The following is a 13276-nucleotide window of genomic DNA, read 5'->3' as shown; positions in this document are numbered from 1 at the left end:
CAAACTCAACTCCAGGCCCACTGTGGCAAATCAAAGCCATTCAGCAATTCAGAGGAACAAGAGTAGGGGTGTTTCATACATGGTTGCTGTGGATGTGAATGGCAATCATTTGCATTTATCCATTACACATATGATTCTGTGTGATAAGCACACATGCTGTACTCAATACATGGTATTGGATAATACCATGTATTGAGTCCTTGGATAATGTCTCCTAAATTTTTAGGATCATTACTGCCCTCCTAAGAATAAAAGTCTGACTTTGGACTATAGAGCCCTACATGGTCTAATCTCCTTGTCTCGTGCTCTCCTCTGCTTGCCCTTCATTTTCCACACTTTCTATTCATGTAGCTAGACCCTCTTTCTTTCTTGAATGTGGCAAGGCTGTTCCTGACTCAGGGCCTTTGCACTGATTGGTCCCCAGCAAATTTCTTTGCCTATCTTCTCTTGGCTAACTCCTACTAGACCTTAGATCTCAATTCAAATGTTTTTTCCTTAGGGAGGTTGCTCTGGGCTCTCAAATTGAGGGAGGCCTCCTATTAATTTCTTTCACGACATTTATCACAGTGATTAGCAAACTTATTTACCTGCCTGTTTGTCTCTTCATTTGTTTACTCCATTATATCTCAACAACAGGACGGCAGGACACCTTTTGTTAGTGATATTCCATGCGGCTAGGTCAATGCTTATTCAGTGTTCAGTATCAGTTTGTTGAAGGAATAAAGCAGAGAACTGTGCATAAATTCACCATCACATGCTTGGCTCAGCCCCCACGAAGGTCTCCTGGCTTCAGAACATCACCCTCAGCTCTGCTTCAAGGGTGAGCTTTCCAAAGTAAGGATTGCCCATTGATTCCCTGCTTCTTACCCTGTCATTGGAGGCCCTCCGTGACTGGAGACCAGCAGCAGGTCTTTCAACGGACTTAGGAGACTCCCACACTTTGCCACCCCGCGCTCCCGGGTTACAGGGCAGGCCGGGCTGGCGGGGACTACAATTCCGACAGTGCCCCGCGATCTGTCGTCACATTATTGGATGAGCCTCTGGAGGCGTCCAATAAAACGTGGTTCTATTGGTTTGTGCTAAGAACTTCCACCTGGGAAGGTTGGCCTGTGAACTCTGGGCTGAGTAGTCTCCTGCTGGGGGGGGGGGGGGGGGATGGCGAGACACAGAAAGCAGTGAGGGTCGCAGGGTGTCCTTCGGTATGGACGAGGAGGAGCGGGTCCGGGTGCTGCAGGGCATCCGGGTGAGCTGGCTGCCGGCGGGTGCGACTTGCGAAAGTGGCTGGGACACTGTGGGCACGGAGGGTGGAGGGTGCGGAGGGTGCAAAAGCTGGGGCGGCCTTTTGGGGAGGTGCGTGCAAATAACGAGTGGGTGCGCCTGGTTCTTGGAATACTGCCTACTCCCTGGTGGAGAGATCTCTTCCGCTGCCCAGTAAATGAGGTAGATGTGGCTCGGGAGATGCCTGGGGACCCCAGTGCAACGAGTGGCCACTTCAGGCTTCAGCACTATGGTCGCCTCAGGGTAGAAAGAGTGGAGAGCGAGAGAGGTGATGAGGCCAGGTTCCAGCTCCAGTTGACGTAATTGTTACAGACCTGAATTTGTTCCACCACACACCAAGTGCGTGCGTGTTTTATGTATACATGAGAAGCTTCCAATACTGTACAATTGCAACAGCCTCTTAATTAGGGGTTCTTGGCTTCACAACACTGCAGCCAGTTGGGCACTGTAAAAGTTATGATTCAAATTGTGTACACTTCCCCTTGGTTAAAGCTCTAACCAACACTTTTAATAAGTGCCTAGCGCAATGAAAATGAAAAGGAATGATCCCTCCTTACCTTGTTTTACAAAACTTTGCTGCTGACATCTCTGACGGCATCTCATGCTAGTTCCCATCCCTCCCACCCCGCATCTATTCACTAGCCTCAGGACCTCCTTGTCCCAGCAAGATACCAGCTTGCTCCAAGCACAGGACCTCTGCATTTGCTGTTTTCTCTTCCCCAGCTTTAACAGAAAATTTTTTTGCATAATTTAGTTATTTGTTTTTAGCTAATAAATTCCTAAAATTATATAACATTCTCGAATTCTGCTGTAATGATTGTATATTAGCAAATGCCTAAATGTTTTCCTGATTGAATTTCATAACAATATAGAATGATAAAAACATTCATTTCTAATTCCTTCATTTGAAACAATGTAAACACATCCATTATTGTCTTGCTGAGAAAATGGGAAGTTTTAAGATGTTAAATCTAGATTTTGATGATTTTGAAATGAATCCTTGCTTTTCCCTATTTCCCTACAAAGCAATTATAATTCTTAGTACAGTCATATAACAACCATAATTCAGTTGACTGCTGAAGGTCTTTTTCAGATTTTGTCCTTTCTATCTTTTTTCTGAAACTGGTTTCTGGGGATCTGCCAGTGCTAAGGGTTCTTACATGATGTTTGCTGGGTAATGTTTGCCTAATACTTCAACTTCCACTTGTATTACTTTACTTAGCTCTACAGGGATGTATGCAAATGCAAGACTCTTCTGGTAGCTTCCCAATACTGTGTCACTAATTACCTTACCATTGTACCATATTCTTTTATTTCTCCCAAATCAACATTGTCTGTTGCCAAGGTGAGGTGGACTAGTCTCTCTTTCAGACCCTTGGCTTTAATCTGTTTCAGTGCTTGCTTTCTAATGAAGTCTGCTGGCTGCATCACAGTTCTGATTAACACTTCCATTCCAGGCCTTATCCGAGATCTCCCCTTGCAACGCCCCCCCTCCAGTTTTTCTTATATCCGGCTCTTATCATTCTTGTTATAGTTAAAATATAATATCTGAGTATCCTTCCCTGACCACTTAAAGTACCTTCCCACCTACACTGTCACACATCTATTTTTTTCCTAGTGCTCATCAGCATTTCCAATTTCTATTAATAATTTACTTGTTTATTGTGTTTCCCAGTACAGTGTAAGGTCCTTGAGGCTAAGGCCCTTGTCTGATTTGAGACTCTACTCTCAGAACCTAGAATAATAAAAGCAGCTCATATTTGAATGCTTGGTGGGGGCATAGGATACCCTTTATAGTTATCCTCTCACTTAATTTTCAGCAGTTTGGTGAGAGATGTAGGATTCTATTTGCTTATTTTATAGGCTGAAGACAACCAAGTCACTGAGAGATGAAGTAACTTTATCCAGAGTCACCTAGGTGACATGTGTAGAACTGAGACTGAAGTAGGCAACTCAGGCCTGTTCATTGAATGCTATACTACCTCCTATATCTGTATTTGGCAGATAGTGGTGCTTTGTGAATGTTGAGTAATTAAGTGACTGAATCCATTGAAACAGAGGCTGAGTTTAAATGGAGTGCACAGAAGTGGATGTAGGTGAATTAATTAATTAGGCAAGTGGCTCATGACATCAGGAGGCCCAGCTTCTGGAAAGATCCCCATTAGCTGTTGTGACCTTGGGTGAACAACTTATGTTTTGAGTCTCAGTCACCATATTTTAAAAGAAATAGAGGGGAGGGTGTGATAACCCTAAGTGCTGCCTATGATAAGATGAAGATGTGTGTTAAAGTGTTTAGAGAAAGTACAGAGTGCTTTTTAACAGAGTGGGTGGGGGCCTCTGACTCTGTGTGCCATAGTACTTAGTGTATTTGCTGCCTGCTGGGTGTTATCTAATCTTGACCTGACTGGTTGCAATGACAAAATGAGGAGAAGATGGCTGGTGTTTGAAGGTTGAGAGGCAAGAGCCTAAATTGAAAGTTAGATACCCTTGCTTCTGTTTGTGTGCTCTACTACCGTACTACCTGGTGTCCTGCTTTTGGGAATGTTGGGAAGTAGGTCAGTGGGAGTCCCTTGGGAAGTGATTTCCTTTAAGTTGCCAGAGGAACATCATATGTTTTGGATATTATATCAAATACATTTTATTTCTAGTTTTCTTAACAATTCTGCAAAATGTAAATTCTTTTTAAAGATGGAGAATCAGGCATAGAAAGATTAAGGAATTTGCCTGAGATGTTACCTGGGTAACTTCTGGGACTTTAATCCAGACCTTTAATTGGAAAAAGTAGTCTTTTCTCATGACTCCAGCTTCCTCCCCACCACTTACATACAAGACAGCAAGAAAATTCTGTGACAAAGGTTCCACCTGTCCTGACAGGGCGCTAGTGTCTCACTTAGTTCTGCCAGAGGGAACTAAAGTGAGAGGGAGCTTTGGTGACTGGTTGACTGCTTGGCAAACTCTTTAGACAGAATAAACAACTTGCCCTGAAGTACACTATGGGATATAGAGCCCCATGCTATGAGAGTCCTTTCTTCCCTTTGTCCCTTCCTTCCTTGGAGATTAGAGAAAAGGTGGTGATGGCAATGAAGTGTTTTGGTTTAGTGACTTTTTTGTTTGCAAAATTACTTGAGGGTTGAGGATTCCGTGTGTCTTTAGGCAGGCGAGTAAAAACCAGCAGAAAAAAAATCACTGGATTAACAAAATAAGAAGTTAATTTTTTAATTTAGTTTTTATTTTATAATCATAAACTGAACTCTGTAATCCAGCTAGATTTGGAAGGAGTAAGGAAAATATGGAACCTAATGAACTGTGGTCAGAGCATGAAGATTGTAGAACATTCCAAGAAAATGGGAGTGAAGGAGTGCTGTCTTTAGCTACAGAGGGAATGGTCTGGTGGTTAAGATAAAACACAAGTCAAATTTATTAGAGTTGTCTACAGTCAGCAGTGGTGATCTTGCTGGTTTTGCCATTCCTGGACCCAAAGCGCTTTATAGCTGCCACAACATCCATGTGTCTTTCACCTAGCTGAAGACCACATGCTTGCCATAACCACTCAGTCTTGGCAATGCAGATGAAAAACTGGGAACCATTTATTTTAGGTTCAGCATTTGCCATGGACAAGATGCCAGGACCTGTATGCTATGGGGATGAAATCCTTATCAAATTTCTTTGCATAAATGAACTTGCTACCTGTGCCTTTATGGCATGTGAAGTCACCACCCTGGCACATAAATCCCAGAATAATAGTGGGAAACCAGGAATCTTAAAAACCAAATCCTTTCTCTCCAGTGCCCAGAGCATGAAAGTTTTCTGCTGTCTTTGGAACTTTGTCTACAAACAGCTCCAAGGAGATGGCAGCCCAATGGTTCACCTTTGACAGCAATGTTAAAGAAAATAGTGGGGTTGGTCATGGCTGGGCACAGGAGCTCGATGATGGTGTTTGCAAGGTAGCTAAGAAGATAATTTAATAGAAGTAGATGCCAAAGAAAAATATCTGCCCCAGCTTCTTCAGAGAAAGTAAAATATTTATAAAGACCACTTGTGTTTAATCCCCAAGGCGTGGTTCTATAAAGTGCTCTAGTTCCCTTAAAATTAAATGCTAGGGCCTTGCTAGTTTGTATACTTATTCACATAAATTTACATACTGAGTTCAAGCCCTATTTCTTTAGAAGGTAAAAGAAATTTAATTAATACAAAATGCTGCAATCAACTCTATTTTTCAAAGCAAGCATGTGGCCAAAAAGTTCATTAATTTTTTTTCCCATAAAATGGATTGAGTGGCACTTCGTTGTTTTTAATTTCATTCAAAACAATTTTGTTAGATTGTGCTGTGACAGCTGTCATATCAGTGTGCATTTAAAAAACTTATCAAGATTGGTAAATTTTTATGTAACCATTTAAATATCCAAGATGGGTATGCTGGGAAGATGGCGACGGAGTAGGACGGAGAGGATTCTAGCTCCTGTACTCGTGGGTGAAAGTCCTGGCAGATCTATAGAGAAACAGCAAAATAAACCATCGGTTACCCAGCACTTATGAAATTAAAAGACCAGAGATTGTGACCAACGCTGAAACAGCAGATAGCAGCAGAGTTAGCTATGGGAGCTGGAACACACTCGGCCCCTATGCCACCGCCATAGCAACAGGCCTGGGAGCCGGGGAGTCAGGTATGGGAGCTGGACACTGGAGGCCCCTGTACCACCACCATAGAGATGGGCCTGGATACCAGGGAGTCAGCTACAGGAGCCGGACACTGGAGGCCCCTGTGCCACCACCATAGAGACGGGCCTGGGTGCTGGACAGTCAGCTATGGGAGCCGGACACTCCAAGTACTTGTGACAGACCTGGGCACCGGAGGAGTCACCTACGGGAACCGGGACATTTTCGGCTGCTGTGTGGCTGCCATAGCAATGGGACTGGTTGCTGGGGAGTCAGTTACAGGAGCCAGGACATTCCCAGCCCCTCTGCCACTGCCATAGCAATGGGCCTGGGCCCTGAAGGAGTCGGCTACAGGAGCCGGGACACTGAGCACTGCTAAGCAACCAGCATGGGGAACAGCATGAGGACCAGCGTGAGAGTAGGTGGAGACGGAGAACATCAAGATACCTGAAGGAGTCTGCACAACTGAACTTCACAGGTATCATACCACAGAAGTTCACAACCCAGGGAGTCAAAACAGATCAATTTTAGAAGCAGAGACTAACAAGAAGAGTCTCAAAAAATGGGAAGACAAAGAAACAAACCCCAAATGAAAAAAAGCAGAAACTTCAGAAAGAATGTTAGATGAAATAGAGGCTGATCAACTATCAGATAGTGAATTCAAAGCACTGGTTATTACGAAGTTCAAAGAGCTCACAATGAGCTATCAGAAACTACAGGGGAACTACAATGCTCTCTCTGCAAATTACATCAACATGAAAAAGGAAATAGAAGATATCAGCAAGGGACGAGAGGAAATGAAGAATACAATTTCTCAACTGAAGAACACAGTAGAAAGTTTCAAAAGTAGGATAGAGGAGGCGGTGAATTGGATTAGCAGGTTGGAGGACAAAATAGGAAGCATCTCACAGAAAGAGCAAGAAAATGAAAAGAGGATCAGAAAGAATGAAGAGGGATTAAGAGAAATGCAATACAATATGACACGTAATAATATCTGAATAATAGGAATACCAGAAAGAGAAGAAGAAGAACAAAGGGATAGAAAACATATTGGAAAGAGTAATGAGAGAAAATTTCCCTAATTTGATAAAAGAAAAAGTCACAGAAGTCCAGGAATCACACAGAGTCCCAATCAAGAGGAACCGAAGGAGGCCCACTTCAAGACACATCATCATCAAAATGGCAAAATTCCAAGACAAAGAGAGAATCTTAAAGGCAGCAAGGGAGAAAAAAGAAGTAACATACAAGGGAGCCCTAATAGGGTTAGCTATTTACTTCTCAATGGAAACACTCCAAGCAAGAAGAGAATGGCAAGAAATATTCCAAGTAATGAGAAACAGAGGCCTACAACCAAGGCTACTTTACCCAGCAAGGCTCTAAATCAAGATAGAAGGCCAAATAAAGAGCTTTCAAGACAAAAGAAGCCTAAAAGAATACACCTCCACCACACCAGCTCTACAAGAAGAAATACTAAAAGGACTGCTTTAAGGAAAGGAAGAAAAAGAGGGAGACAGAGAGGAACACAGGTACAAAACTGGCAATGAATAAGTACCTATCAATAATAACCTTAAATGTAAATGGATTAAATGCTCCAATCAAAAGACACAGAATAGCTAAATGGATAAGAAAGCATGACCCTCACATATGCTGCCTACAAGAGACCCACCTCAGGACAAAAGACCATCACAGACTAAAAGTGAAAGACTGGAAACAAGTTTTCCCAGCAAACAAACAAGAAAAAAAAAAGCTGGGGTAGCAATTCTCATATCAGACAAAATAGACTTCAAAAAAAAGGGCCTTAGAGAGAGACCCAGAAGGTCACTTCATTGTATTAAAGGGAAGAATCCACCAAGAAGACATTAACATCATCAGTATATATGCACCAAACATAGGGACACCCAAATATATCAAGAAAATCTTAGAGCACTTCAAGAAAGATTTTGACAGCTACACAATTATACTAGAGGAGTTTAACACCCCACTATCAAAAATGGACAGATCTTCCAAACAAAATATCAACAAAGACATTGCTGCCTTAAACAACACCCTAGAAGAAATGGACTTAACTGATATATATAGAGCCCTTCATCCCAAAGAAGCTAAATACACATTCTTTTCCAATGCACATGGAAAATTTTCAAAGATAGACCACACGATAGGACACAAAATGAGCCTCAACAAATTCAAGAATATTGAAATAATATCAAGCTTCTTCTCTGACCACAAGGGACTGAAATTGGAAACCAACCCCAAAGGAAAAAACCCAAAGTGCCCAAAATCATGGAGACTGAATGGTATGCTATTAAACAATGAATGGGTCAAGAACTAAATTAGGGAAGAAATCTAAACGTTTCTGGAAACAAATGAAAATTATCTCACAAGAACCCAAAACTTATGGGACACAGCAAAAGCAGTATTGAGAGGGAAGTTTATAGCAATACAGGCCTACCTAAAGAAGATAGAAACATTTCAAACAAACAACTTAACCCTATGTCTGCAAGAACTTGAGGAAGAACAACAAAGACAGCCCAGAGCAAGCAGGAGGAAGGAAATAACCAAGATTATAGCAGAACTAAATGACATAGAGACTAAAAGCACAATTCTAAGGATCAATGAATCCAGGAGTTGGTTCTTTTTTTTTGTGGCCTTTTTTATTTTATTTTATTTTTTTATTGATTATGCTGTTACAGTTGTTCTATTCCCCCTTTATTCCCCTCCACCCTACCCCTCATCCCCACCATTACCCCCCTTTAGTTTATGACCATGTGTCTCAAGTCCTTTAGATTCTATATTTCCCATGCTATTCTTGCCCCCCCATCTCTTTTCTATCTACTGTCTATGCTACTTATTTTCTGTCCCTTCTCCCCCCTTCTCCTCCTCCCACTCCCCTGTTGCTAACCCTCCTTGAGATCTTCATTTCTATGTTTCCACTCCTGATCTACCTGTCCTTTTAGTTTGCTTTCGTTTTAGGTGTGGTTGTTAATAACTGTGAGTTTGTTGTCCTTTCACTGTTCATGTTTCTTTAACTTCTTTTTCTTAGATAAGTCCCTTTAACATTTCATATAATAAGGGCTTGGTGATGATGAACTCCTTGAATTTGATCTTATCTGAGAAGCACTTTATCTGTCCTTCCATTCTAAATGAAAGTTTTGCTGGATAGAGCAATCTTGGTTGTAGGTCTTTGGATTTCATGACTTGGAATACCTCTTTCCAGCCCCTTCTTGCCTGTAAGGTCTCTTTTGAGAAATCTGCTGACAGTCTGATGGGGACTCCTTTATAGGTGACTGTCCCCTTAGCTCTTGCTGCTTCTAGGATTCTCTCCTTCATTTTAATTTTGGCTAATGTAATTATGATGTGCCTTGGTGTGTTCCTTCTTGGGTCCAACTTCTTTGGGACTCTCTGAGCTTCCTGGATTTCCTGGAAGTCTATTTCCTTTGCCAGATTGGGGAAATTCTCCTTTATTATTTGTTCAAATAAGTTTTCCACTGGTGGCTGTGCCTTTCCCCCTTCTGGTACCCCTATAATTCGGGTGTTGGAGCATTTAAAGATGTCTTGGAGGTTCCTAAGACTCTCCTCATTTCTTTGAATTCTTGCTTCTTGACTCTTTTCTGTTTGGCCATTATTTGCTTTCTTCTGGTCCACTCCATTGATTTGAGTCCCAGTTTCCTTTTCATTGCTATTGGTTTCCTGTGCAATTCCATTCATTTCAATTAGTTTCGCCTTCATATATTTGTCTAATTTGTTGGTATAATCAACCAGTTCTGTGAGGATCCTGATCACCAATGTTTTAAACTGTGCGTCTGTGACTTTCTTCATCACTTAGGTCTATTGGCTCTGGGCCTCTGAGATCCTCCTGCACCATTCTTGGTCTGTTCCGGCCCTTTAAGTGTGAGAAGCGGCGCCTTGGATTTCCAGGTCGCTGGGTTGTGATGCTGTATGTGGGGGCATGGCCAGAGCGGGGAATGGCGACCCCCTCTGCCGCTTCTCACAGCTGGGTGCGGAGGAGTCCGCACCCAGCTGTGAGAAGCAGTGCTTAGGTGGTTCACCTGGGCCGGGCCACTCAGAGTCGCAGGGTTATGACGCTGTATGTGGAGGTGGGGTCAGAGCAGGGAAATGGCGGCGCCCTCCACTGCCAACCGCCCACTCCCTCGCCTGTCCACCCGGGCACAAATGCGTGACCTCAGTCAACACGCAGCTCTGCTGCCCCGCTGTCTCCCCCGCGGTCGCTCGCCTGGTTGCTCGCTCGGTCTCTCATTAGGTCCGACCCTGCGCCTGGATTCCGTGGGCCTGAGTCCGTCTGGCCAAGTCCTCCTGTGCAACCCCGCTCCGCCAGCCACTCGTTTCGCCCCTTACCCGTCAGGCTGAAGAATTTGTTGTTAACGGACTTCCGAAAAGTTCAATTTTCCGTGTTCTGGCTGTGTTTTCTGTTGCTAATATTTAGTTTTCTCTAATCTTGGTTGTGTGAGAAGGCACGGCACATCCACCTATGCCTCCATCTTGGCGGAAGTACCAGGAGTTGTTTCTTTGAGAAAATAAACAAAATAGACAAGCCTTTAAGTAGGCTCATCAAGAAAAGAAGACAGAGGACTCAAATAAACACAATCAGAAATGAAAGAGGAGAAATTACAACTGATACAGAAAAAGAAGGGATTGTAAGAAATTACTATGAAGAACTGTATGCCCCAAAAAATTGAAAACCTCGGGGAAATGGACAAATTTCTAGAAAAATACAATCTTCCAAAACTCAATGAAAAAGAAGCAGAAAATCTAAACACACCAATAACAGCAAAAGAAATTGAAGCAGTAACCAAAAAACTCCCGTCACACAAAAGCCCTGGACCAGATGGTTTCACAGGAGAATTCTACGAAGTATTTAAGGAGGAGCTAACCCCTATTCTTCACAGACTATTCCAAAAAATCCAGAAGGATGGAAAACTCCCAAATTCTTTTTATGAAGCCAGCATCATCCTAATTCCAAAACCAGACAAAGACACAGCAATGAAAGAAAACTTCAGGCCAATATCGCTGATGAACATAGATGCTAAAATCCTCAACAGAATATTGGTGAATCGCATCCAACAATATATCCAAAAGATCATACACCATGACCAAGTGGGATTCATCCCAGGGATGCAAGGATGGTTCAATATTCGCAAATCAGTAAATGTAATACATCACATAAACAAAAGCAAAGACAAAAACCTCATGATCATATCAATAGACACAGAAAAAGCTTTTGATAAGGTACAACACCCATTTATGATAAAACACTCAGCAAAGTGGGAATAGAGGGAGTATTCCTCAATATAATAAAGGCCATATATGAGAGACCTACAGCCAACATCATACTCAATGGGCAAAAACTAAAAGCTTTTCCACTAAGATCAGGAACAAGGATGTCCACTTTCACCACTTCTATTCAATACAGTATTGGAAGTTTTAGCCACAGCGATAAAGCAAGAAAAGGAAATAAAAGGCATTCAAATAGGAAAGGAGGAAGCAAAACTGTCACTATTTGCAGATGACATGATAGTGTGCATGGAAAATCCTATAGACTCTAGCAAAAAACTGCTTGAACTAATTAATGAATTTCGCAAAACAGCGAGTTACAAAGTCAATATCCAGAAATCAAAGGCATTTTTGTATACCAACAATGAATCAGCAGAAGCAGGAATCAAGGAAAAAATCCCATTCGATATAGCAAAAAAAGAAAAAAAAATATCTAGGAATAAACCTAACTAAGGAGGTTAAAGACCTGTATGGAGAAAACTACACCGCCCTGAAGAAAGAAATCAAGGAAGACACAAGCAAATGGAAACATATACCGTGTTCATGGATTGGAAGAATTAACATCATCAAAATGTCCATACTACCCAAAGCCATGTACACATTCAATGCAATACCTATTAAAGTACCAATGGCATATTTCACAGACATAGAACAAACACTTCAAAAATTTATATGGAACCATAAATGAGCCTGAATTGCAGCTGCACTTTTGAGAAAGAAGAACAAAGTAGGAGGGATCATAATACGTGATATCAAACTGTAGTACAAGGCCACTGTAATCAAAACAGCCTGGTACTAGCATAAAAACAGGCACATAGACCAATGGAACAGAACAGAGAGCCCAGAAATATACCCAACTCTCTACAGTCGATTCATATTTGACAAAGGGGGCAGTAACATAAAATGGAGTAAAGATAGCCTCTTCAACAAACGGTGTTGGGAGAACTGGACAGCTACATGCAAAAAAATGAAACTTGAGCTCCAACTTACACCATATACCAAAATAAATTCAAGGTGGATAAACGACTTAAATATAAGCTGTGACACCATTAAAGTCCTAGAGGAGAACATTGGCAAGAAAATCTCAGATATTCCATGCAGCAACTTCTTTACCGATATGTCCCCTAGAGCAAGGAATATAAAGGAAAGAATAAACAAATGGGATCTCATCAAAATAAAAAGCTTCTGCATGGCTAAAGAAAACAGTATTAAATTAAAAAGACAACCAATTGTATGGGAAAACATATTTGCCAATGATACCTCAGACAAAGGTTTAATCTCCAAAATATACAAAGAACTTACACGACTCCAGTCTAAGAAGACACCCAACCCAATTAGAAAATGGGAAAAGGACTTGAACAGACACTTCTCCAAGGAGGACATACAGAACATTCAGAGACACATGAAGAGATGCTCAATATCGTTAGCTATCAGAGAGATGCAAATTAAAACCACAATGAGATACCACTTTACACCAGTCAGGATGGCTATCATAAACAAAGCAACAAACAACAAATGTTGGAGGGGTTGTGGGGAAAAGGGGTCCTTAGTTCACTGTTGGTGGGGTTGCAGACTGGTACAACCATTATGGAAAACACTATGGAATTTTCTCAGAAAAATAAAAATCGACCTGCCTTTTGACCCAGCAATTCCACTGCTAGGATTATATCCTAACAATCCTAAAACTTCAATTTCAAAGAACCTATGCACCAGAATGTTCATAGCAGCACAATTTACAATAGCCAAGAGTTGGAAGCAACCTAGGTGCCCTTCAGTAAATGAATGGATCAAAAAATTGTGGTACATATACACAATGCAATTCTATGCAGCAGAGAGAAAGAAGGAGCTACTACCCTTTGCAACAACATGGATGGAACTGGAAAGCATTATGCTGAGTTAAATAGGCCAGGTGTTGAAAGACAAATACCATATGATCTCACCTTTAAGAGGAAGCTAAGCAACAAAACAAACAAGCAAGCAGAATAAAAAGAAAGACACTGAAATAGAGAACAAGGGGACAGTGATCAGAGGGGAGAGGGAAGGGAATTTAAGG

At 41.8% G+C, this 13276-nt stretch overlaps 1 protein-coding gene across 1 annotated transcript in view; it reads left to right on the top strand.

Annotated features, from left to right (window-relative positions):
* The first annotated feature begins 668 nt into the window (after positions 1-668).
* Positions 669-13276, top strand: part of CHCHD6 (coiled-coil-helix-coiled-coil-helix domain containing 6) — a 365550-nt gene continuing 352942 nt past the window's right edge. Inside the window, 3 exon segments of the mRNA XM_053670281.1 lie at positions 669-820; positions 968-1101; positions 1170-1243. Coding sequence (XP_053526256.1) covers positions 669-820; positions 968-1101; positions 1170-1243 — 360 coding nt within the window.

This window comes from Artibeus jamaicensis, unplaced genomic scaffold (assembly GCF_021234435.1).
Source record: "Artibeus jamaicensis isolate MK-2021 breed Jamaican fruit bat unplaced genomic scaffold, CSHL_Jam_final contig_558, whole genome shotgun sequence".
In the NCBI taxonomy this organism is placed as follows: domain Eukaryota; kingdom Metazoa; phylum Chordata; class Mammalia; order Chiroptera; family Phyllostomidae; genus Artibeus; species Artibeus jamaicensis.
Note: the sequence above shows the minus strand (reverse complement) of the source record. Positions and strands in the feature narration are given on the sequence as shown.